This window comes from Amphiura filiformis, chromosome 8 (assembly GCF_039555335.1).
Source record: "Amphiura filiformis chromosome 8, Afil_fr2py, whole genome shotgun sequence".
NCBI lineage: Eukaryota > Metazoa > Echinodermata > Ophiuroidea > Amphilepidida > Amphiuridae > Amphiura > Amphiura filiformis.
In genome coordinates, this window is record NC_092635.1 from 69,847,354 (window position 1) to 69,874,557 (window position 27,204).

The window sequence follows — 27,204 nt, forward strand, 5'->3', positions numbered from 1 at the left end:
CAGACCATCTTGATATGCTAATTATGGATTACAGGGGTTAGGGTTATGGTTAGGGGTTAGGGTTAGGGTTAGAGAAACACACATTTCATTGTGTGTTTCGTTGGCTAGCGTGTTTTCTTGCGTTGATCGTGCGCGTAAAAGTATTACACACGCACTAAGTAACGCTAAGCTAACGCAGAACACTGACCCAAATTAGCATATCGTGATGGATTGTCTTAAATGAGACATTTCCAAACAAATAGCCATAGTGTAGAAATTCTGCCCTTAAATTCAATAAAAAATATAAATATAATTGCCCTCGACTGATCACCATCAAAACGAAAGGAATTTACTATTACCAAGCTATTGATGAAGTTGTTGAAGATTACTGAACAGTGTAAAACATTGTGTACTCGTACATTCTAAATTAACCTTCTGTAATGAAATAGGTCATTTCATTTAGTATCCACACTCCTGTGGTAGATGTTAGTAATATCCACAGGGGGAGTATGCATTTCAATGGAATGAATTCATCAGGCAGCTCCATTTGAATTTCATACACCCTTTGGGAGGGTGACATTTCAAATAGAGTTGACAAATGTGATAATTCCATTTGAAATTCATACTCCCCCTGTGGAAGATATTTCTAAAATCTTCCACAGGGGTAGTGTGAATTTTAAATAGAATAGTCAAATACATGATAAGAATGCGTTGAATATGATAGCAAACTGACCTCAATGGTTATTTGCAGACTGTCTTTAGTTTCTCTGTCCAAGTTGTTTATTAGTCTTAGTTTGCCATATCCATTTGCGTCAGTTATGATATCAAAGAAACCTGCACAAATAAGAGGAAATGATAACTTAACCTCCTGGACACTACTGGTTATCTCTAACAGCATTTATGATTGGTTGATAACTTGAAATGCTCATTTCAATTGCCATTTATGACTAGGCTTTGAACTATTTATGGTCAACTTGCATTTGCAGATGATCTCCTTGATTGGTTCAAAATTGGAGACAATATTCATTTTGGCCAATCGGCAAATAGTTCTCATGGGGTTAATATCTAAAGAGTGTTGATTCAGGGTGAAAAATATACATGGGATTTTAAAAAAACACGTCAAAATCAACAAATTTACTGTATTATTCATTGCTTTTGTTGTATGCTCCTATAATATGGATATACAATTTATAATTAAAAGCTCATATCCAGGGATGTAAATGGGCAACAAATCCATTACCTGAAAATCCATCTGGTTCTTGGACAGGTGGCCGAGGGCTTGTGTGCGGTATGGAACATTTAGAGGGGTTTATCTGGGGAATATGTTGCAGGGTATCACCCCCTCCTAAAAATAATTTGGCTCTTTTTATTTTAAATTATCATCATCCAATTCCGGAAATACAAAAATGTTTTTTTTTTTTACATTTCCGGATTTTTTTAATGGCCAAATTTCCGGAATTACAGCAATTTCCGGAAGATTTATTACATCCCTGCATATCTCAGAAAAAAAATGTTTGAACACTTGCTCTAATTCACATTTTCTCTGTGCAAATTATTTGAGTCACTTGAAACTAAGATTAATAATAGTGTTGCCTCAATGTTCATTTTCCACATATCCCTTTTTTCCCTTCCTTTCTTCAACCAAAAATAATCAATGTCAGGAGATCATATAATGATGAGGAGCATATTGTGCATTCCAATATTGCACTGGGGTGGGGCAGGGGGGGAAGCGGGGACCATTTCCAATTAGGGCCTTCTAGAAATACCCCCTCAATATGTTCTACCTACTTGCATCAGGTCCTTGCACCACATATGTGACCTGTGAGTTTCCTGTGCCTGGTTCATCTCCATCTTCAGCCAGCACAGTACAATCAAGATCAGTACCTGGTAATGTGTCTTCGAATATCATGATAAAATTGCAACTAATTGGATCAAATTCTGGTGTTTCATCATTGACATCTAAGATTGTTAGAGTTACCTGTAATTGATCAGATATTTAGAATATAAGGATGATTTGCAGGATGATTTTTGTTTGCGAACAAACAAACAAACAAACAAACAAACAAACTGACACAAACAAAAAAACAGCTTTTTCACAAACTTGACTCTCCAAACTTGAAAAATCTAACTCCTCGATTAAGAAAATCCGGGTTTCTCAAATTTGATTAACCAGATTTTTTCAAAAGCTAGCATTTTCAAATTTGATGATCTTGTTTCTGGATTTGATAAACTTGGTTTCTCTATATGTAAAGCCAAATTTTGGATAAATTCATTTTTCTGAATGAGAACCCAGGTTTCTCAGGCCTGGTTCAATTTAGTTTCTTGGCCAAAAATCAGGCTTCTTGATTTATTTGGCAAATAACTTGCCATATACGTATCTACTTTCCAATTTCTGATCTAGAAGTCAATAATAATGTCTTAAATACCCACCATTGCAGTTGCCGATAAAACTGGCATCCCACTATCACTTGCTCTGATGGTAACCACTATCTGTGAAGTGACTTCCCTGTCAAATGGTCCATTAAATGTCACCAAGCCCTATTGATTAAACATACATGTACAAAAGGTTAGTTAGATCATTGATATATAAAAGATTAAGATAGCAAATACAGACAAGATTAAGACCTCAATGTGCAGTGGCATCATCAGGGGCAGTCAATAGTAGGGGGGGCTTAAAATTTGGGGAAAGCCCATAGTCCAAAAGTTCATTAATAGTCCAAAAAGGATTAAAGCTAGGGTGTAGAGCATTTTAAGTTAGGGTTAGGGTCAGGGATAAGGTTAGGATTAGGGTTTGAATTAGGGTTAGTGTTACTGTTAGGGATAGGGTTAGGCTAGAGATAGGGTCAGAGTTAGGATTATAGTCAGGGTCATATTTAGGGTAAAGTGGCAAGTGTCACGGAAAAACAGAAAACAGGAAATTCACGGAAAACACGTTTTTCCTTGAGAAAAATGAAAAATTAAGAAAAAATAATGAGAACATGAGGTAAAAATAATGAAAATATCAATCTTAAAACAACTAAAAATATAATGCAAGTAACTTCTTTTTTACCCCGATTTTTAACGGTGCACATCTTCTGTAGGCCTACCTAGCACAAGTGAATTCCATCCTTTCTAATGAAATCACAGAATTTAGTATTTAAAACCACCCACAGAAAACCCCAGGTGTTTTAAATCACGGAAAACTTGCCACTTTAGTTTAGGGTTAGGTCTTGGGTTAGGGCTTAGATTAGGATTAGTCTAAAGTTTAGGGTTAGAATTAGAGTAAGGGTCTATAACTGAGTTACGGTATTGGTTTTTCGGACTAATGACCCTTTGGACTATCAACCTGTAACCACAATTTGCCTACAAATGTTTAATTTTTGCCCAAAATCGTGGAATTTTCAGTGACTCTTTGGCTTAAGTTGGCAAATTTGAAGAAATACATAGTTTTAGTGGGGAAACAATCCTCCATGATGGTTAGCCACATACAAAACATGAAAATATTTGTTTTTCACATTGCTTTAACATTTAAAATTAAATTAAGCTTTACTATTTGAGTGTTGCAAAAATTTCGAAATCCGGATTTTGATGAATTTTAGGGGATTCTGGTTTAGCAAATTGCTGTGGTTGTCCTTTCACCAAATCAAATTAACTTGATTAATTAGCTTACATTGCTTTTAAAAATGTTTTGAAATGTTTTTCAAACATTTTATACCCTTACATAAAATCAATCTTCCTTGTGAATGTTTTCGAAAAACATATGGGCTATAGGAATAAATTTTGCATGTTTATAAATATTGAAATACTTACAGATATACGATCAACTGTGACGTCGTAAGATGTTGGCAGGAGGGTGTATGTTACGGCAGCATTGTTTCCACTGTCAATGTCACTGGCAGAAACCTGGTGAAAAAAAGATATAATTTGAATCTTGAAAAAATTGTAGCTGTAACTTTAACATACTGTAATTGCTGAAATGATGTGTTATAAACAATTTACAATAATGTACTTCTAAACTCTATACAGTACCAATGCTGCTACTGCAAAGGACTCACCATAGTGATACTGCACTGGTACTACACTGGTACTCCACGTTACCAGCCAAGTACAAAAGCGACGGTGTACATGTGCAGGGGCCGCAATAGGAATCTGATAGTGTACTATTTTAGACATGTACACAATTGCATGTGTCCCATAATAACTTCCCTGTGGGCGGGTTGTCATGGACGAGTGGTGGCAATGTGGACATTTGTCATTTGTCATGCTGTGCTTATTCAATTGCATAAGCAAACAAATCATAATAAAAAGTATTCTACTCAGATTGTAAGATGTGCAGTATGCGATCACCTTGTCACTTAAGCTCTGGATTCATGTCCAGACTCTACCTTGATGTAAACAACTTCCATGGTGGGGGGGGGGCAAAATGTAGCATTGTTCTTTACATCCTGTGATTCTTTTGGTGGTAGAATAGACATAAAATGCCCTGTGGCATCTTTTACAGATAATATACCTGGAAAACATACAAAATAAAGCTGTTTGGCTAGCTGCACCTTGCCCATTGTTTTAAGATTTGTATATAACTGACATTGCAACCTTTCATTTCTTAAATGCACTTGTAATATGAGTGATTTTTTTTTAATCTTAAGATTATCAGACAAATTTGATACTGATTATAACTTTGCTGTCCAAACCAGAAAGTATTATGCAATAAACATTTGCATGGGGAAATTGCAGAAACCTTTTGTCATCAAGAAGTTCAAATTGCTTACCGTTATTGCAGCATTGTTTTGATCTTCATTTACAGACAAATCATAATCATCTAGTGTAAAAACAGGTGCATTGTCATTGACATCCAAGATGGTGATATCGACTCTGCACACACCAGCCTGTAGTATGAAAGGAAAAAAAGAAAGTTAGCGCACTTTGTAAACTCAAATGGCATCTGGCATCCTCAGAGTTTACCAAACCTGCAATAGGCTATTCCAGTTAAAATCCATACACCCTTATGAAAGAGATCACATTAATCTTTCACACTGGGGGTGTATACTTCAAATGGTAACCCCATTTGAAATTCACACTTCCTGTGTGGAAGATTAAGGTCCTGTCTTCCATAGGGGGTGTAATGATTTCAACTGGAATTGCCTAATTTTGTGGGTGAAACTAATACACAGCATATTAATGTTTTTTTAAATTGATTTTTACTTTGTAACAGGCACTTTATAAATCTCATTGTTTGTATCAATGTTTACATAATTCATAAACAGAATACTCTATTATCTGTAATGAGGGGCAATTTTTAGAAAGGGGAGTATTTATTAAAGGTAAATGAAAAAGAACTAATCACTTAACAATCCTGCAAAATATGACTCACTAATGAACCTGAATCTATTTTTATTTTGATGGTATCAAATCCACAATGGTGACCCATGTAAACAGTGTTTGTGGTGATTATTAAAAGCAATTCAGAACCTTACCACTCCAAAAATGTATTTGTAACTGTAAGTGCATTTTATATGTAAAAATGTGATTTACTTTCTTTAAATGAAAATTCTACTCTAATTTGGCAGTGAACTGGAATAGGTTTTATCAACACAACGTCCAGCAAATGCTCATTTTAAGCTTCCTCACATAATGGGCTATTACATTTAAAATCCACACTACCCCGGTGGAAGATTTTGAAAATATCTTCCACAGGGGGAGTATGAATTTCAAATGAAATTACACATTAGCAGCTCCATTTGAAAAATGCCCTCCCTCAGGGGAAGATTTAGGTTCTATCTTTCTCAGAGGGTGTATGAAATTCAAATGGAGCTGCCTAATGTGTTTATTCCATTTGAAATTCATACTCCCCCTGTGGCAGATATTTCCAAAATCTTCCACAAGGAAAGTGGATTTTAAATGGAATAGCCCAATATGGCATACAGGTTAGAGAAAAAGTACCACTTACATTTGTTCCATCTGAAACAAGTACTTGTAAGGAGTAAAAGTCAGGTCCAGGAGGCTCTCTATCTAGCTGCCCACTCACAGTGATCAAACCTCTGTAATTTAATGAAATTACAAAAAGTAGATAAGACACCTAAGATTTTATGAAGAGTTCAGAATCAAAAAGCAATATGCTATGTGCTGTGCTGATGTTTTTGATTAACACTATGAGTACTAGCTGCTGATTGGTTACCAGAAGATATTTATGATTTATTGAGCCAATCAGCAACATGCTAAGAATGGTGGTAGGGCTGAAGAGGATTGAGCTTGAAATATTTAAAAAATTGGTCACTCAGATGAACATGTCACATATTTAAAAACAACAACAACAACAAAACAACAACAACAACAACACAAAACAGTTACGGGGACGAAATAAGTTTAAGCGACCGCATATAGGTTCGAATTGCAACCAGCTTAATCACAAAGCTCCCGTGGCAAAGTGGTAAGGCACAGGTCCTGTAAGCCTGCGGTCCTGGGTTCGATTCCCAGGCAGGATCACTTTTCTACTTGTCTCCTTTATTATTTGCAATGGCGAACCTGGTGAAAAATTATGTTTATTAAGCAACAACAATAATCAGGTAGATAACTGGTTATTTGGTTTTATACACCTCATACTTATTTTTCTGTCATCTGATTGGTTAAAATGGGAGTCACATGACATTTGCCATTTCTACCATTTTCCGCTTTCAGGCATCAAACAAAATTAAACTATCACAGGGTGATAGTACCCCTCCTAAACCTACTATCACCTTGTGATAGTTCATGGGATACTTTTACAGTCTAATAATTTTGATGTGTAATATAATGTAAATAGTAATGTGAAAGAGGACAGTCGGTGGAAGAGATGATTTTGCTCATCTCGAACCAACAAACAAATCATGGCATACTCACAGAATAAAATTCCACTGCAGTACATTGACCAGTAATTCTCGTTTCAGCCATGGTAACGGGTGAGGCTTTGTTAGGAATTATTAGAGAATATAGTGCTGATACCAAAAAGCAAATCAAATGTGCAAAAAGTGTCTTCAAATCAAGCAATATTTGGAAGCAAACAGGCACGGCAAACAGGCTACTTGTCTCACAGCGGTGTGGAGAGGTTACAACCTTTTCATGGTAAGCTTCACACTAAAGTGTGGGTAGGCTTTAGCTTTAGTCGTCAAACCATGTGTGATGCATGCGTATGTGTTCAATCAACAAACCAAAGCAAGGATAGCTGGCCTAGCCTTGACCAGGCCTAGCCTACTGATGCCTAGCTAGGCCTGTGTTTCTTGGCCTATTTCCTTGTGGATTTAGCACAGTCTATGGCAATCTCGGGGAAAAAGTAGACCCATGGTCTCAAGATCACCTGGGGGGACAGTTCTTATCATCTCACTCATGAGTAGTCTATATTTGTATAATAAGGCATAAAAAAGTTTGTATTTTCTTTTTCCAACCGACCCAAAAATCTGAAAAAATAGGTCCCATGGTTGTTTTTTTCACATTTGATTTTTCATGAAAGGAGCATGTTGGAGGCATGTTTTTTTTTCACAAACTTCTTTTTTTTTATAGCTATGGTGTAGATGGAAAATAGTTATTTTTGTCCCATATTTACTTCAAAACTTGACCAAAGTAGGCGGTTATTCAATACTTACGTGTTTGAATCAATTTCAAAGTCTGTCGGAAGGTTAGTGAGTGAATAAGAAAGTACATCATTTTGATCTAAGTCGCTGGCCTGTAAAAAAAACAGTTTTAGATGCAATTAAGTAACAACATATCCCAGGTGGGTAATCAATATTGCTGCTTTTGGCATTGGTGTAAAATTTCTGGCAAGCTTGATTGTAATTCCTCAGGTGTAATTCAAACGTTGAAGCTCCCAAGTCAAGAAAATGATGTTTAAGAATGGCCCTGCATGTCCAGTGAGTCACTGGGGAAGCATTTATAGTTGTGCACCCATATGCTTTGGGAAAATATCTTATTCCTCGTGCAGAACCTTTGGGGCTATTCCAATTAAAATCCATACACTCCATGGAAGACATGACATTATCTTCACACAAGAGTATGAATTTCAAGTGGGGTGAATGGGCGACTCCATTTGATATCTACGCCCTCTGTGTGGGACATTAAGTTCATCTACTATAGATTTCAAGTAGAAATGCCCATGCACAACAAATATTAATTATGAATGAATACTGCTTACAGCTTTTGAAAGTGAATTGGGTTCACCATAAATGAGGCTAATATTACATTTTTGTGATTCAATGTAGGTTTTATGCAGCATTTGCTTTAAAAAAAATCTCATTATGGAATTATGAACCTGTAATATTGATTTACCTGAACAGCTAGAACAGGACGTCCTATTGGTGCATCCTCAAATATATCAACTGAATCATCACTGCACACTGGTGAATTGTCATTGACGTCTCTGACACTGACAACAACTGATGCTGATGCAGACCTACAAAACAATAAGAAAACTTATATCAACTGTATCATCATCACACACAGGTGAATTGTCATTGATGTCTCTGACACTGACAACAACTGATGCAGATCTGCACTTCATGGAACGATCAGCCCTCATTACTGGGTGATGTCGAGATAAATGTCTGTAGTAGTCTGTGCTCATAACATTGTGGATTGATATATATACAGGGTGTCCCAAAAAAAAGAGGCCCCTCATTGTGCCCTCTTTTTCTCCTATTTCTGAAAAGTTGATTAAATATATTTTGATATGTAAAGAAACCTTTAATTGTTAGCTTTAATAAACCAAAACAATTATTTCAATCGGCTCAAAACTTTTGAACATATGCTATTTTGAATAAAAGTACCCGTTTTTCACTCTGTCCACGGATAGCAAACAGAGTGGTTGGGATGGCTCATGTTGTGGAGTGGCCTACACGATCACCAGACCTCACACCACTTAATTTTTTCCTTTGTGGCAAAATCCAAGATCTTCATAAACGTATTACTGAATGCATTACATGCACGTATCTGGCGCACAAGGATGGTGCATAACGCAATTGATGCAATGAGGACCAGGGCTGAAACCTGTATTCGCCAAGGAGGCAACCAGGTAGAGGGCAGAGCAGCACAGTAAACTCACTTCAGAAGAACTAAAGACAAACCAAACAGCCTTTTAAGGCTACCTTTTATCCTAAAAAGAGAAATGATTTATGTTGTAAATAAAAAAAAGAAAGCGAGAAACAACAAAGTAAGAAAGTAAGAAACATAATAAAACAAAAAGGCATAAATAACCAAGAAAAAATAAGCAATTGCAAGTAAAGCAAAGGAAGTCCCATTCGGCATCCATTTTACTCACAAATTAATGACACTATTAACAAAATCCTTTGCCCATAAACCCACCGGTAAAGCCCATTCCATAAATAAAGTTATTTTATAAAGTTATCATTGAGGAATGTTTGATATTCATGCATGGTATGTGTACTCCTTTTCAATCTTTGAAGTAGCGAAACCTTCTCCATGGACAGAGTGAATAACCGGTACATTTTTTTAAAAGAGCATATCTTCAAAAGTTGCGAGCCGATTGGTATAATTGTTTTGGTTTATTCAAGCTAACGACTCAAGGTTTCTTTACATACCAAAATATATTTGATCAACTTTTCAGAAATAGGAGAAAAAGAAGGTGCAATGAGGGGCCTCTTTTTTTTGGGACACCCTGTAGAATAAAATGGGTGCAGAAAGTGACTGTTCCTGAAGGATGACACTGGACAACATTCCTAGTTTATCTCTGCCAGCAACTATAGCTACACCCTCTACTCACCTTATTACATCCAGCTTTGTGTCGTCAGCTTCGACATACAATGTGTACTTTGAAATCACCTCGGCATCCAACAAGCCAGCTGTCTCTACAAATATCACACCGGTTATTTCATCAATACCAAATATATCCATGCCATTGTCATTAGCATTCGTCAAGCGATATAGAATATATGTAGAATCGCCATCTTTATCTACCGCACTTACCTAATCAACATAAAGAAAATGATGATGCAAAGTATCAGTCACCATCTACTTGGCTATTCCAGTTAAAATCCATACACCCCCTATGAAAGACATGACCTTAATCTTCCACACAGTGTGTGTGAATTTCAAATGGGTGATCCCATTTGAAACCTACACTCCCTGTGTGGAAAACAAAGGTCATGTCTTCCATAGGGGGTGTAAGGATTTCAGCTGGAATAACCAATACTACCCAAAAGGAGATGAACGCATATCATTATGCATGTGTTACTAGAAATGCTGAATCAATGGCCAGAAAATAGTAGGTAACAGCCAAGTGTATTAATTGGAGTTATTTGTCAACACCAAAGGAAAACTTCGGGCTTTTTCAAAGTATATATTTTCAAATGAACCTCTTCAATCATGGCAAGTGGAATTTAAAATAAAATAAGGGACAAGAAATGTCATGAATTTACACCCTTATGAGCAAAAATACATCTTATTTAGCCAATGTCAACATGCGGTCATCATAAGGAAATATTTTCACATCAAAGTGCACTAACACCTCAGCTATTTGACTGTGATGGAAACAAAGTGCATAGTTTGACATACATACATTTTGGCTAACTGATAAATCAATCTCTTACACAAGACATACCACATACTTTATACTTTACACAAGAGCTTCAACAGTGTGTACAATTGATGGGTAATCGAACCAACTTGAACTTATTATTACCTTAACACACAAATTAAAACTTATCTCATATCAAAAATATTACACTTACGGTAGCTACACTTGTAGATACAGGGGCTGATTCATCAACTTCTCCATTGTAGATGTCATTGGTAAATTGAGGAGACAGATTTTCAACTTGGATATCGACTGTCACATTTAACCCGTAACTGCAATCTGCCAAGGACAATGGATCTCTTACTGTTACCTGCAAGTGAGGGTAAAGTAAAGAGTGTAATATAATGTTGTAGTTACAAAGAGAGTAAATACCTTTGACTAATTTGATTAGTTTTCCCCTTTCTACTAACATTTACCTATGGTGTTGAAGTTCATATTATTTACTACTTTTAGGTTGCATATGAAGAGTTTTAAGAGTTCTCTTTCCCAAAACTGATATTACCAAATTCAAATTTTTAAGTAAAAAATAACAAAAATCCTTAAATAGCATGACCATTGCCATGGAAATGGAATAGAATGCGCAGGTTCCAGATTTGGCAACATGGCAGAAAAGATTCTCCAGACTCTTCTGACCTTTTTGATATAATTATGATTTGTCATAAACATCTGTCCTACAAAATCGTTAAATAGAGCACTTTTGGCTGCATGGCCGCTATACTGTTATCTCCTTGCCATTTATTAAACTATTTATTTGCTAAACCAGAACATCTTTAAGGGGTACTACACCCCTGGCCAATTTTATGCCATTAAATAATTGACATGCTTCCTTCTGGCTCTCTATAAGCCGATCCTCCATTCGCTAATTTAAGACATTTAATGCATAATATGAAATTCGTAACAATATGAATGCTAGCAGTCAACACTGGTCGGCCACCTTACTGAATTGGAATAAGTGTCAGATGTGAACAGTCTACATTTCTATTTGACCAACTTTAATTTGTCATCAGCAGTAAAGTATGAGGTGCAAAAAGCCACAACTCTATGTTGTCTGTGTCTCTACATTATTTTTAAATATCCCATTTTTGAAACTTTCACTTTTAAATATCCTTGGTTTTTATACTTTTCACATTACTGCTAATTGCAACAAATACACAAATGCTTTTTTAATAAACTGTGAAAGAACCGACTTACCAGTAGTTGGTAGAAGGTGTCGTCAACCACATTAGTTGGGTCCATAAGTTGGATATACCAGTAATTTGTCTTCATGTCTGTATCCACCATTTGCTCTAAAACAAAGCTGTTGCTAGGGTTACCATCAAGTATTAGCACATCTCCAATAAATGTCTGCAAGGAAATGAGATTTAAAACCCAGTTTGTAATTGTTGCCTGCATTGGGCTATTCCATTTAAAATTGACACAGCTGTAGATATGAGGTTTGCATCATCAGGGTTTCATTCAAAAAGTGAACTTCTAGCCATTTTTTCCTGGTGTTTTATGCATCCCTTCAATTTATTGTTTGTCATCATTAGGGTTTGTCTGGCTTTTGCTGAATGTCATAATATGAATCTAATATTTACTTGTAATTTTTCTAAAGTAGCATGTCAATTTAAAGCTAGCATTATACAGCAGGTGTTGGTGGCCTTAACCTATAAACATTTACCAGCTTTTGCATCAAATCTCTTCAAATTTTCAGTATTACTTACAGAGTCAGGATCCTCTGCAACCAACACCAATCGATTAGAAGTCCCTACTTCAAACACATACATATCCTCTAGAGAGATCTCACCATCATAAGTCTGCACTAGGAAATATGGACACTCATCATTATCATCAGTTATTGTGACAGTCACAGTTGTACTAGCTGATCTGTATATGAGAGAGACATGTACTAATTCATGTGCAATTCTGTGCATTATGAGAAAAAAAATCTATTGGCTTGTAACCCCAAGGTCACCTTGACGTGATGTACTCAAAGGTTAACAGTTTCATCGACACGATGAAAATCTAAGAAAATTTACTTATTTGACCTCCATATGACCTTGAAATTACCTTGCAAAATACTTGCTTTCAATTTTATGAAAATCCATTATTTTTTACATATGATCTCAGGTAACCTTGAAATGACATGGAAAAGTTTGACTGCCATCACCAGGTTACATAACATCCAACAATAGTAAGCTATATGACCTCAGATGCCCCCTGATGACCTCAAATTTGGTCAAACATTGATATATATACTCTCACCAAATTTCATCACAATAGAATAAAATGGTAAACAAAAGTCAAAATCTAGTGAAAATTCTACCACATTTACTAATTTGACCTTGAAATGACCTTCAAATTGTGTGATATATACTAAATTTAATTACTTACACCAAGTTTCATCATTTTAGAACAAATGTGCAAGATCAAATAATGATGCTAAACTGGAACACAAGATCAAAAAAATATGCTTAATTGCCCTCTAGCAATCATACTTTTTGATTACTTTATTTGATCCTTAGGAGATGGTATTCTGTAATAGAGGACATTGGTTCAATTCAATTATAGAAATGTGTTGCAATCCTGTACATACTTTAAAGGATCCACTCCTCTGTCTTGTGCCTCTACAATCAGGGTATACTCTTTCACAGTCTCATAATCTGTGCCATCATCCTGTACAGTTATCTGTCCTGAGCCGGAGTCTATAACAAATACGCCATTTCCTTGTGTCAGTGTGTAGTATATGTCACCTGGTTGAGGATTGGGATTTTGACTAGTAGCTGCAACCTGTAACATGAAAAAACATAATTATATTTTGTTGTACAATTTTGAATTTAAGTAGTGAACTTTTATGTAAAGGTCAGGGTTCAAATTTGGCACTTGGCCTTTGGCAAGTTGAAATTCAACCGATGGTTCTGAAAGGATTAAATGTGAGTGTTGTAGTAGACTCTAGGGTTGCATGACTATTGTAATGTATCATTCATTCTATAAATGTAACATGGTCTTTGCAGGGTGGAGGGGGTGGAGAGAGCCTCTCCAAATGATTTAACCCAAAAAACAAAAAAAAACAACAACACAATTTCAACCCCTGACCCCTTCCAGTGTAAAATTCAAAATTGACCTGGTAAACACAAAATTATACATTTATTTTGGCCAAATATAGTGTAACATTGAAAATTTCACAAATTTTGGGCTGAAAAAATGCAATTATCACAATAACACAGGACCACAATAATGCCCCCAGGAATTAGTCTTTTGCCCCTAAAACAACTGATCCTAATATGCCACTAAACATAAAATATTTGGACCCTTCCAGGGATTTTTACAGAGACCACAATAAAGTGATCATGATGCATGAACTTGTGCACTTTAGGCATGAAAGCTGCCTTGAATTTTACTCCCATTTTGCCCTACAAATAGTTGTTATAGTCACTTAATAGTTGTTAAGTCACATTTGGCACCAACTAGACAAAAAATGGCTGAAGATGTGCAACCATAATGAATACTGTTGCAACAATAATTCAATTTACCTTTATAACACCAATTCCTTGTGCTGTTCCTTCTCTTATAGATGCTGTATAATCTGATTGGTCAAAGACTGGGGCAAGACTATCATGTGCAGTGACCTCCACATCAATAGTCCTGCTACAACCGACAATACTGGCATCCTCAATTGTTATCTATTTAACAAACAAAACATATAACAGTGGAATTTGCTGGTAGTCAAGTATCCAAAGATAAATCAACAAAACTTTCAACAATATAATGAAAATTTAACCAACTTTACAGAAGGATGGTCTGATTCCACCTCATGCTGTTTTTACTTTGGTTGAAGGCCCTAAGAGAAGGCGTAATCTGCAATAGAGGCAGTGTTCGAAATATGCCTCAAAAAGTTATAGGCCAGCCGGGCTTGACCTTAAAAAGTTACTGGCCAGCCGGGTCGGCAACTAGATGCCAGTCAGAAAAGTTACCGGTCAGGCCAAAAAGTTACAGGCCAATGGTCAGCCTTTTCCGCGGGATCCGCCATCTTCTGGGTACTGCCGTTCTGCATGTCATGCGTTAGACATTACCCCCCAATTACGCGGAGGTTGCAGCGCGTGATGCACCTCTTCAGTCAAGCGTCAATGCGGTGATCTTAGCAACATGGCACTCCGTACCCACAAGATGGCGGCGTTGACGTCACAATGACTACCTCTATAGCTGCCCTACAAACATTTGACAATTTCTGCACTCTCTATTGTACAGGTTTAAAAAACAATAACATCTGGCAGCTATTGCACACAAGGCTTTCTTGCAGGGGTGTGAGAGGCCTCAAGACCAAAAATGGGGAAAATTGCTTTTAAAAAAAGCTGAAAAACAGCGTAAAATCAGGGTAAAAACGCCAAATACGGACTGAAAATAAAAGTAAATTTTGGCAATAAAAAAAGCTGAAATCAGCTTAAAAGATGAACTCTCACACCCCTGTTCTTGGCCTAAAGCCTTGATATTCTCCTAATGTGCTAGAAACCATATTTGCAATACAGCTTTACTACTTACCGTAAGTTGATACACTTGGCCACCAGTAAGTTGGTCTGGGTCAACGAGTCTTATGGACAAGTACAACAAATTCCCTTCTACAGTCTTGTCCAATGCAAATATGGCACTGATGAGGGATTCTTGCCCTATAAATATCTGTAATTTGTAGTGTATGGGTGAGAAAGAAAACATAAAAGTTAAATAGTAAATTTGCAATATGACCTACAATATCTTGATTTATGGATGGTAATTTAACCAATCAAACAAACACATATTTGGATAATGCGCTCTTGAGATAATAATTATATTCTATTATCACAAACTAGTGTGATTTAAAGAGAAAATATCACTTTTTCCCAAAAAATTTTAGGTTGTTTACTTCAAGGTGGAGGGCGTATGCGTAAGTGACACCCCGCATCGTGGAAATATTGTACACGTATAAACCAAGCATAATGCGTATGCATAGAATGTCTTACAGCCCTTGCCCCATTATTGCATCCCAATGGGTCAGGAGAGTAATAGAAAACACAATATAAACCCCTTAAACATGACAGCTAAGTATACTCATTAGTATTGTTATGAGTTTGGCAGAATGCAGTATAGTGATTCATCTCTTTGTTAAATTCATGTTAAGCATTAATTCTCTTGAATTTGTGGGAAGGGGGTCAGGCGGTAGAGAGCCAGAGTGCACATTATTAATTATTTGACGGCGATTCAGTGTGACAAGTGAGTGACAGAGGGCAGTATGCAGGGTTAGTTAATGGTGCAGTGCTGCGGCATCTGATCCCTGTCCTTCATGAGAATTCACACCTAACATGATTTAAAGAAACAAATCGTTATTTAGCATTCTGCCAAAGGATATAAAGCTGAATTTTACTCACAGAATCGGCATCAGATGCTTGGAGCACTAGAGGTTCAAATGTGTTACTATCCAGCACATAGAGATCATGATTGGAAATCTCACCATAACTTGGGCTGGTACTGATGAACTCAGGACATGCCTCATTGACATCCGTTATACTCACAAAAACATTAGCTGTGGCGGATCTAAAGATAAAGAAATAACAATGGTAAAATCATCGCCAAGGAATATTAAGTGAATTTTGATTAGTGAAGTCTTCATTAGTATTTGAAGGAGATCAAAAGGTGATGATCATTTGTTTTAGAGTAATGGAAACTCCATTAATGAAGTTCATGTCCAATTTGAGGAGTCAAACTTCATTTTAAAGTCAAATTTCAACTGGAGGTTGGTGCACATACATACTACAATTTAATTGTAGAGAAAATCTATTTCATTAAATTTAACTCTATGAAATTCAATTTCCATATTGCAATACTCAAAATGTTACGCTCCACATAATTCAAAAATCCATCCAGTAATATACCGTATTTCGTTAAATAAACGCCCCTGGGGGGCGTTACATTTTCCCAAGGGGGGGGGGCGTTTATTAGAGGTCATTTTTAGCACGACAATTCCCGTTAAAATCATTAGGTAAGCTTAAAAGTCACGCTAAAATGACGAACTATGGACTTTTGACACTGACTTTTGGTTCACTTCCGGGTTGTCGATGCAGATTTTTGCCATTTATTGCTGCTATTATCAACCATGTGAGCAACTTGGTAAGCTTACTACACAAGATAGCATGGAAATATCGGAATTTTTGAAACATCTTGGTTGAAAAAAGTGGTGGGGGCATTTATTTGAAGGGGAACGACTATTTGACGAAATACGGTATTCATTTTGAAGAATAAAGCACTGGTATAAGTAGTCAAAATAAATTTTTAGCACGGTTATGTTGTTTAATAACTCCATTTTGAAACTCTACTGTAAGTAGACAAACATATTTTTCAGCATTCTCATATTTTTTAATAATGCTGTTGGTAGGCTGCATAAGGCTATTCCAGTTAAGTAAATTACCTGATGGGATCTAGCCGTCTATCCTGGGCTTCAACAATGACTGTATATTCACTTGTTGTCTCTCTATCTGTTCCATCATTTTTAACTGTGATGTCACCGGTAGTTGGATTTATTTGGAAATAATTTAATCCGTTATTTGTTGCAGACTTCAGTGAATACACAATGCCATCACTTGTATCATCATAATTCAATGCAGACACCTGAAACAAAACAGAAATAGGAATAAACAGTGTATATTATGCCCAAGGGGATCACTCATGTATAAAAGTTGTAAGCATCCGCATGAATTGACTTTCAAAAATGACCCTACGCTAGGATGTAGAAAATTTGTCAAACTAACCCTAACAAAGGATTTTACTCTAATAAAAACACCCTAAGCGAGGAATTGGTTTGAAATTTACCCCATAACAAGGATAGACATTGCGTGTGCTAATCCCCATACAGACACAATTTGGACTTGTTAGTGCCCCATGAATGTTCAGGAAACATGAATACTAAATCACAATTACCTTTGTTACTAGTGTATTAACAGGTGAGCCTTCTGCAATTGATTCAAAGTATTCTGCCGGTATGAAAACTGGTGACAGATCTACCACTTCTATAGTTACATCAACCGTGCTGGTGTCACTGCAGTATGTGTTGCTAGGGTCTTGGAGAGTCACCTGTGAAATTCAAGGGGTTCTCTTTAAATTAGCTAGCCTATTTGTGATCCACTTCTGCGCATGGGTTTGTAAATTGTATTTTTTATATGGTGCAGAATGGAAATAAATAAGTAAATATATCAAAGACGTATTCCTATTGGCATTCAAGGAATTATAAAAAATGTACATATTTGAAAAAAAATCAAAGATTAACATTACATTGTTAGTGAACTGAATTGGGCTATTCCAGTTGAAATCCATACACCCGTATGGAAGACATGACCTTAATCTCCCACACAGGGAGTGTAGATTTCAAATGAAGTCACCTATTCGAACCCACAACCTTATGCTCATGAGTTGAACACTCTAACTATTAGCACACCCATTAGGTGACAACAAATTGTTCTAAGGGCGGTCAGACATTTGAAGTTGGGTCGGTTGGGCGGGTCTTGTTTTTAATGCAAAATGACCCATAAAATCAACAAAATTTGTAATATTTAGCAATTTGGGAAAATACCAAAAAAATTGTTCCTGATATTTTTGAAATTTGGGTCCACAATCACTTGTACAGGAAAAATTTGTTTCCCAAATGTTGGAAAACCTGGGTCGGTCGGGCTTGTAGAACAGGGTTTTGTTTTTTTGTCACCTTAGATAATCATTTACCTAATGTACATTTACTATTACTTTTAACTCTTATAATAACACTTACTACTTACTTTTATTGACAATTCAGTATACGATATACAAAATATTAACAACTTGATAGTACAAAGAATATATCAAGACCATTTTCCTTATTTGATTGGACGGAGTTTTATATTACCTTTAAAGTTCATTTCTTACTATGCAATTATACAAAAGCCACTGTTTTCTATACATCTTGAGTATCTTGCACATGACATAGTAAATGTATATAAGCAGAAACCATGAGTAATGTCAACAACAAAACATACCAATAAGACACACAAACAAACAAAAAGCAGACAGATGCATATTTTGCTTCATGGGCCAAGTGAAAACAATGGAAAACAATGGAAAGTACAAAACCTGAAAGAAACCTGAAATGCAACATAAGTTTAACATAATCATACAAAACAGGATATTTTGCCTTCAAAATTGCATCAATTTAATATTTATACTGTTAACTTTACAAACTATTTCGTTGAAAAAAAATGGTTGTTTAGGCAGGTATATTTTGAAAGCTAAAGAATATCAAAAGTACATTAGTGTACAGACTCATGCTATAGGCAATTGGCCACAGGGCTATTCCAGTTGACCTCCATACACCCCCTATGGAAGATATGACCTTAATCTCCAACACAGGGAGTGTAGATTTAAAATGGAGCCACCATTCAGGTCAACCCCATTTGAAATTCACACCCCCAGTGTGACAGATTAAGGTCATGTCTTCCATAGGGGGCATATGGATTTCACATGGAATAGCCCATAGCAGATGTCACACATGGGCACTGCAATATTTTTAACAAAATTCCACAATTATTTTTTGAGCAATATAACTTGGTGCCCTATCTGCAAAATGGAATTTCAGCCAGAATACAAACAAGCATGCACTATAAACAAAGTTTAAGCTTTCATCAACGGCAATCAGAAATATTATTTATTCTTGAATACAAATCCTCTTAGTCTATGTACTATTCTCTCTACCTGTATATTATATGTGCTATCAGGAAGCAGAGATGTGAAGTCCGTAACTCTGATGTAGTAGCTCATCTCTCCTGATGTCATGATTTCTACTAGTTCAAATCCAGCACCGGAGTCATCTGTGGTCACTGATGCATTGCCAATAAACATACCCTGTAAACAAGTAAGAAAGTCAGACATTTTGTTACATGTTTTGATAAACAACATTAACAACATCAGGCTACAGTGTAACTTAAGAGTAACGCCATGTTGGATTTTGCAGTGACAGATTCGAATCAGTGTGTTTATGTGGTTGTGTTGCCAGCGTACAGACAAATCGCACATCTACGAGTGTGTGCACACCTGTGGGATTTGGTGAGGATACAATTCGAAACTGCCACTACAAAATCTACACAGGCCATATCCTTTCCTGTGAGATAACTTTCCAGTCAGTTTAATTTCAAATGAGCAACTGTCAATATTCTTTAACTTTATCCAACTCCAAAAGAAGAACCAACATTTAGTCATAAGGATCCAAATTTTACTGGCCATTGCCTTTTTGATAAGAACACAATTTCTTGATGTATACATTTTATCAAATAAGATCCCACCATGCTGCTGTACAACCAAGGTCAAAGGTCTGATGTTTGGCATTTTCTGAGACTGAAATGAGTACCTACCACATCGTTATCATAGGCTTCTAATGTTAATCTTTCTTTCATATCATTCTGAACAACATATGCATCTTGAGATGAAAGGAGACCGCTGTAGAACATGCTTGTAAACTCAGGACAATTATCGTTGATGTCGTAAACAGAGACTATCACCTTAGCTGTAGATGATCTATTTAAAAAGAAAGAAGAAAAAAATAATGGGATTAAAATTGTAATAAATATAATTTTTTTATTTATTTTTATTTTATTTTATTCATCTGGCAATTAACAACAAAATTGAGACAAAACAACAAATTGGGTCTACTGAGCTGCCGGGGAACACTGAAAGCACAAAAGGGCACTATCACCACAAGGCGCAGCGCTCCCAACTCAGCAGACCACACACATACAAATCATATTGGAAAAAAATACAAAAAGGCATCAATACAAATTAATCAACATGCTCCATATAGTGAGATTTGAGTTGAGATTTAAAAGTAGACTTGCTACAGGTGAGATATGAGTCTCTGATATCGGATGGAATTGAAGACCATAACACTGGGAAATTAACTAAAAGACAGTTTTTGTAAGCATCTGTTTTAGGAGTGATTGATTGTTTAAAATTAAAGCTTCATGTCTCGTATTAACACACCACCTGGAAAAAAGAAAGGGATTGGCATTAGTAAGACATGAACAAGTTTAATGAAACAGACAAATAAGTCCTTCTAGTTTTCAAAGTTGTGAGATTTAGAGTTCTGAGTCTGTCCTCGTATGATTGATCCCCCCTACTTTGACAAAGAATTGACCTAGTAGCACGATGCTGTATTTGTTCCAATTTATCAATATTACATTTCTTGTAAACATTCCAAACAGGCGAGCAGTAATCTAGTATTGGCAAAATGAGCGACTGGTAAAGTTTGAGTAGAACATAGGAGTTCTTACTTCCCGCGACAATTCTGGTAAAACCAAGTAATTTATTGCATTTTTTGACAATGTTGTTGACATGACAATTCCACGATTACTAATTAATAACATGGGCTCCTTGTAACTGTAAAAAGGAAAAATGAATAAGCTAAAACTGCTGTTACATGACAAAAATCCCTCAAGTAGGGTCAGTCATTTGGACATTTTTTTCTCCTTCAAAATGACTGAAATGATTCTAAAAATCTCAAATTTGTAAAGAAAATATTTACCATGCATATAACAAAACAAATGTTGTAAAATATCAAATATGCTCCTAAAAGTGAGTCTTGGTTGATATTACAGCGATAAAGTTGAAAGTGATTAATATGTATATACTGTATTTTTGCTTTGTTCTATAAGCATAAAGTAATAAGACAATTGTTATACAAAAGATGGTTTACTTTTTGGGCATAGTCAGTAACAAATGCTTAAAAGTTCTTTCCTATTTGGTGTTGCTCAAACTATACACTTAACCCCATGGGCACTACCAGCCAAAGTATCTGCCTCTAAGTATACTATGATCATCTATTAAGCCAATCAGAGATATGGTAAGAATAGTCAGTAGGGATTATACTTTGATCAGCTCGTAATCGGCGGGAATTGTTAGGTTTTTACCACTACGCCGAAAAGTAGACCGCCGTTAAAAGTGATATAGTTGACCAGTATGGTCTATATTTTGTGTGTTAAAGAAAGTAGGTGAAGTATTATGACTTCAACTTATGATGCTTCTGGCAAGACACCACAAGACAATCCTCAAAATAATGTTAAAACATATGGATATTAATCCGCGATGTTATAAGGCCCGCCGATTACGAGTTGATCAAAGTATAAGCTTAAAATTGCAAAGAGCTCTTTGATTGGTTACTCAGTTGAGTATATCATGTAACTGACCAATCAAGGGTACTGTAAGAAAGACATATAGTGTAGCTCACCTCATTATTTCTGTCCTTGTATCTTGTGCCTCTACAAATAATGTATATTCCATTGTATCCTCAGCATCTAGTGTGGCTGATGATATTGTGATGGTACCGGTAGAATCTACAGTAAATTTATCCAACCCATCACCTGTGACTGACAGAATGCTATACACAATGCCATCAAAAGTGCCGTCTTTATTTGTTGCAGTAACCTGTAGTGGAATAAAAAGGGGTGGCTTGCTTAATGAATACAACATACATTCCATTTACTATCTTGGCTGCTTAACTGTGGTGTTCTATGGGGTATTTAATTTCTTAAATCTGACCCGAAAGAACGAAATGAGTGTAATGTGGCAAGTTGGTAGTTTAAACATGTTCTGGCTGCTGAGTTGATTTTCTTTGTTTGATGCACACCAGTGTACAAGCCAGTAGTATGTCCTTCATGAATGCCCATTGCACCATCATTCACAAAGGACATATGCAAACATACTACTGGCTTGAACAGGTGCATGTGAAACAAAGATCACCAATGCAGCAACCAGCACATCTCAAAACTACCAACTTGCAACTTTATGCATATTTTGTTGTAGCAAGTCACAATTAAGAAATTAACGTAAAACATTAAATAAATAAAATTTCGACAAATACAACAAATTTGGCTGATTCCTATAAGTGTAAGTTGTAACATATGTAAAACATTACAAGTATGCTAACAAATCAAGTTTGATCTAAATTAATCAAATTAATTTTAAAAAGACATTAAAGCTTTAAACTTACTGTAACAACAACTGTCCCTGTATCAGCCTTTTCATCAACTGCTCCTATGTATATTTCTTCAGTAAATTTGGGATCCAAGTCCTCCACACTGATGGTAACCATAGTGAATGAACTGCATGCTGTGAGAACTGTTGTGTCTGTCAACAAAACCTGCAAAAGACACATTTTTAAATAACTTTTTTATTATTGGTAGAAGTTTAAACTGTTACACAAAACAAAATTTGTTCACTGTGTCTTTTTCAAACTGATGGAATTGGTTTTATTGATCTTGGTTGTCACTTTTTTTAAACTTTTTATTATAAGAGGGAATTGTGAAAAAATCTAAACATTTTGCCTTGAGAACTGAAAAATATTATTCTGAGGTCCAAAAATAAAATGTTTAGATTTTACATAATTTTTAGGTGTTTTATGTTAAATTCCAGTTGAAACACAATTTGGCCTGAAATGAAAAAAAATTGTTTGGGATTCCAAAATATTCCACACCTTTTCCCATTGAAATAGTTAGAGGTTGCGGCGCCCAGGGCGAGGATACAAAATGGGAATTATTAATTGTTGACCCAAATTTTTGCTGCCCAGAGCTCTCAAGAATCTAGAAAGTGTGGGGGGTAGATATCAAAAAATACCTCTTTTTTCCGCCAGCATCATTTCGGCGCGCCCCCAAATGTGGTGCACCCCTACGTCACTGCCTTTTTTTTCACTTTTTTGAAAATGGTTGGATCTGGAATTATTAAAACTTGAATTTGGTAAGAATTCCAAATTCCTTCTCAAAGGAGGTAGTTTCAAATGAACTTAGCTTTATTGCATGTAAATTCTACTTACTCCTAGTTCGTAAGTTTGGTCAAGGGCTAGTTTGTTTGGATCCATCACCTCCACATACAACCTCAAAGTTTGGGGATCTGAAGACGGGTCTACAAGGATATTAAACCCACCACCGGAAGTGTCATTGTATATTGCAGACGATCCATCAAAAACCTGTAAAATAATGAAACATAAAGCGTTAGTAAGTCCGATGATTTGTGGAATGGTTTGACATCCTGTAAACAAAACTAGTTTTGATAAAGAGGAGGGGTAAGCCAAAGTGATTAGGTTAGGTTTCTAAAAAGAAGGGTAAAATATTGATTCAGAAAATAGGGACGGAGCTCCAAAATACACCGTCAAAAGCATGGACGAAAGAGATAACAGACCGTGTCTAAGCAAAATCTCAGCATCACCCGATAATGAGGGCCGATTGTTCCATGAAATGTGACATATTTTTACGGTCTTTCGCGTAAACGTGAAGACACGCAACGCTGACGTGATTGTTAGACACGGCACGATGGAATAATCGGCCCTCATGAATATGCGATTATTCACAGCATACAGTACACATGGACTTTGACTGTTGATACCTAGTCTGTAGTAGTCTGTGTCAAAAGATATCGCAGTGAATACCAGCATTACATTATGGTTCTAATGACTAGGCCCTCCTCACTGGTTACATCTCAGGTCTGAATTGTCTGCCCTGTAAAATATTCATTTTATCTTTAACATGGTAACTAGGGCTGTTGTCTAGAAAAATTTTCATTGTCGACAATCGTCAAATCTCAAGATCCGACGTCGGCAAGATGTCACCAAAGCAATACATCAATATTACAAAATGAAGTCTATTAATCCACTCTATCATTATCATTGTCACTTTGTGCTCAATTAACTACCGGTACTTTTTTATTTCGTGGTAAATGTGTTAGCTTATCTCTAATATTTTTAATGACTAGTCTTTGTCGACAATTAGTCCATCCTTGTCAACATTTCTTATTCACTTTCTTTATCAACCTTACCAGCTAAAATCAAGCAGTCTACATTGCAATGATTTGTACAATGTATATGAACCCATCGTTCAAACTCATCTATTATGTTGTATTCTTGCATTATCTTCAACATAATTTATCATGAGTATTATACTATGTACTGGTGTACTCACCTTGTCTAAATCCATACCAGTTAGAACCAAGCGATCCACAGTACCACTGCCCAACACAAATCTATCTTCAAGAGTCACCTGCCCCGTGTAAAGCTGCATATCAAAGCTGGGACATTCATCATTGACATCACTGATGTACACTATGACAGTGACACTAGTAGTCCTATAGGAGGGACACAAGATTTTTAAATCATATTATTAGGGCAAGCACACTGAATTCACCATTAAAAACTTATGTATAATTTGCCATGGATGTCTGGTTGCACATGCATCTTATTACACATACACACACCCACACTAGGCCCTACTTGCAATCGCCTCCAGGTGGATGCTGTTTAGGACTATGCAAACGTGGACGTCCAAATCCTTACTCAATCAACATACCGAGGACGTTTTCCACCATTTTTGGGGGGTATTTTAGTGGTTATGGAACTTAACCTAGTAACTGCGGATGTTATATCTAATATAATGATAGAGGAAGTATTTCGCAAATACGTTATACATGCATTTGCGGTCGTTTGCAGACCTCACCGAGGACGGCCACCCATTGCCGAGTGGTCCACGGTTGGAACGTGGCGTATCTGTCCTTGATCGAAGGCGATTGCACACACCCCACAAACCCCCCCCCACACACATCCATAAATATGCACCAGACTTACCTGAATGGTTCTGTACCTCTATCCTGTGCTTCTACTACCAAGTTATACTCTTCCTGTGTCTCATAATCAGTTGTAGGTTCTTTGACTGTTATAAAACCACTTTTTGTATCAATTTGAAATATATCACCTCCTCTGGTAAGCTTATAGAATATTAGGCTAGGTCCAGGGTTACGACTTTCAGCTTCAACCTGGTAAAGTCAAGAATAAATTTTAGTAAAACTTGAGAATAACTACTGCCTTTCTAATCCTAGGGCTAGGATTAAAGTTAGAATTAGGACTGGGATTAGGACTAGGATAGGATTACTAATTATTTCATATATTTCAGTTTTAAAGAATATACATATCATTTAACTCAAATTTTAAAATCCAAAGTAATATCAGGGAAAGGGTAAAGGTAACATTTTTGCATCTAAAGTCACAAAAGACGGATTTTGATGACATATTAAAACTGATAAGATTCAAAACAGCTCTCATACTTACAGGGCCATATTTTTTGTTTTGCTATTATATTCAAGTGATACAATCTTATGCCCAGACATTAAGGAATTCCATGCATATTCAATAGGGAACACAATCTCAAAGATGGGTATAACCTTTCAGTATTCATCATATTTTGCCCAATATTTCTAAAAAGAAAATGATCTAAATGCATTTCTATTATTTATCAACCATTTTTAAGCATCTTTAGACAATTTTACAAATTTGTTAATTCTCTACAGATCTCAGAAAATCCCTGTAAGTTTGCTCCAGGTTCATATAATCTCTACAATTTCTAGTTACAATACACCTACATACTGCAATAACAACAAAGACAAAATTTAGCTATTCTATTTAAAATTTACTAACCCTGTGGAAGATGTTTAAAATATCTTCCACATGGGGAGTATGAATTTCAAAGGTAATGAACACATTAGGCAGCTCCATTTCAATTTCATACACCCTCTGAAAACAATTCAACCTGAATCTTCCCGGAGGGAGGGTGAATTTCATATAGAGTCGGTTAAAGTACTAATTCAATGTGGAAGATAAACCCAAAATTTTCCACAGGGGGAGTGCGGACTTTAAATGGATTAGCCCATTATATTACCATGACAACAGGTGTTCCTGGTGGTGCTCTTTCCACAATAGTTGCATTGTAGGATTCTTGAGTGAAAACTGGTGCTAACTCGTCTACAACTTGAATTATTACATTGGTGATATTGGCTTCACAGATGATGTCTGACACGGTTGTGGTATCTATTACTGCAATCTGTACAGTCATACATGTGATGATCAAGAATATAGAAAATACATCAGTTTGAGTCAGATGTGTCGTACCAAATACCGTATTCACCCCATTATAGTCCCATGTCCTTTTTTTTCTTTGAATACATGCTCTTGGAGCTCTTAATGCAGATGCTCGAATTGCAGGCTTATATAATTTGGGATGCGGCAGTGTTGGGGTTTTTTTACCCCATAAATTGTTTTCAAAAATCGAAAGGTGAGATGGTCCTAGAGGTGATTTTGCACCTGTTTGTCCCATTCTTTTTGCTGGCATTTTATTCTATTTATTTTGTCTTGATTAGTATGTGCAATATTTCTATATAATATATTTGTCTTTGTAATTGTATATGAGCCAGTGATGAAGCATAATAAATAAAATAAATGTCCAATAATAATCACCTCTCCCCCCCAAAAAAAAAAAAAAAAAAAAAAAATATATGTGGGAAATAAAATTCTGAAAATATCTGATCATATTCCCACCTCTCTCTTTCAGATATTTTTTATTATTTGCCAACTAAAAAACCAGTAGGACTATGGGTCATTGTGGTACAAAGTTTGAAGTATCAGTGAGTTAAGAGCTGTAGGGGGTGCATGAGTATGAGCAAGTTTGATGTTGCTGTACAATGTGACTGAAGAAACCTTTTAATTTTACCAAATTGAGTATTTTGCCACTTTGTTTAGCTGTGCCATTTTACCCTACCTGTACAGTGTAGTCAGTAGCGGTCAGCAGAGTAGGGTCCACAAGAACAATATACACCATCAAGAAATCCCCATCAGGACTATATGCCTCCTCCAAAGC

The 27,204-nt window shown here is 36.1% G+C and overlaps 1 protein-coding gene across 1 annotated transcript; it reads right to left on the bottom strand.

Moving 5' to 3' along the window:
• Nucleotides 1-5,196: 5,196 nt before the first annotated feature.
• On the bottom strand, nucleotides 5,197-17,352 carry LOC140159696 (cadherin EGF LAG seven-pass G-type receptor 2-like). Its single transcript, XM_072183192.1, has 14 exons — nucleotides 17,341-17,352; nucleotides 16,932-17,131; nucleotides 15,895-16,060; nucleotides 15,035-15,169; nucleotides 14,029-14,178; nucleotides 13,092-13,285; nucleotides 12,220-12,382; nucleotides 11,708-11,860; nucleotides 10,671-10,826; nucleotides 9,704-9,906; nucleotides 8,254-8,377; nucleotides 7,575-7,654; nucleotides 5,906-5,996; nucleotides 5,197-5,235 (listed from the first exon to the last, which is right to left on the bottom strand). Exons 1-14 carry the CDS (start codon nucleotides 17,350-17,352, stop codon nucleotides 5,197-5,199), a joined length of 1,866 nt encoding a protein of 621 aa, XP_072039293.1.
• Between the last annotated feature and the right edge of the window lie 9,852 nt (nucleotides 17,353-27,204).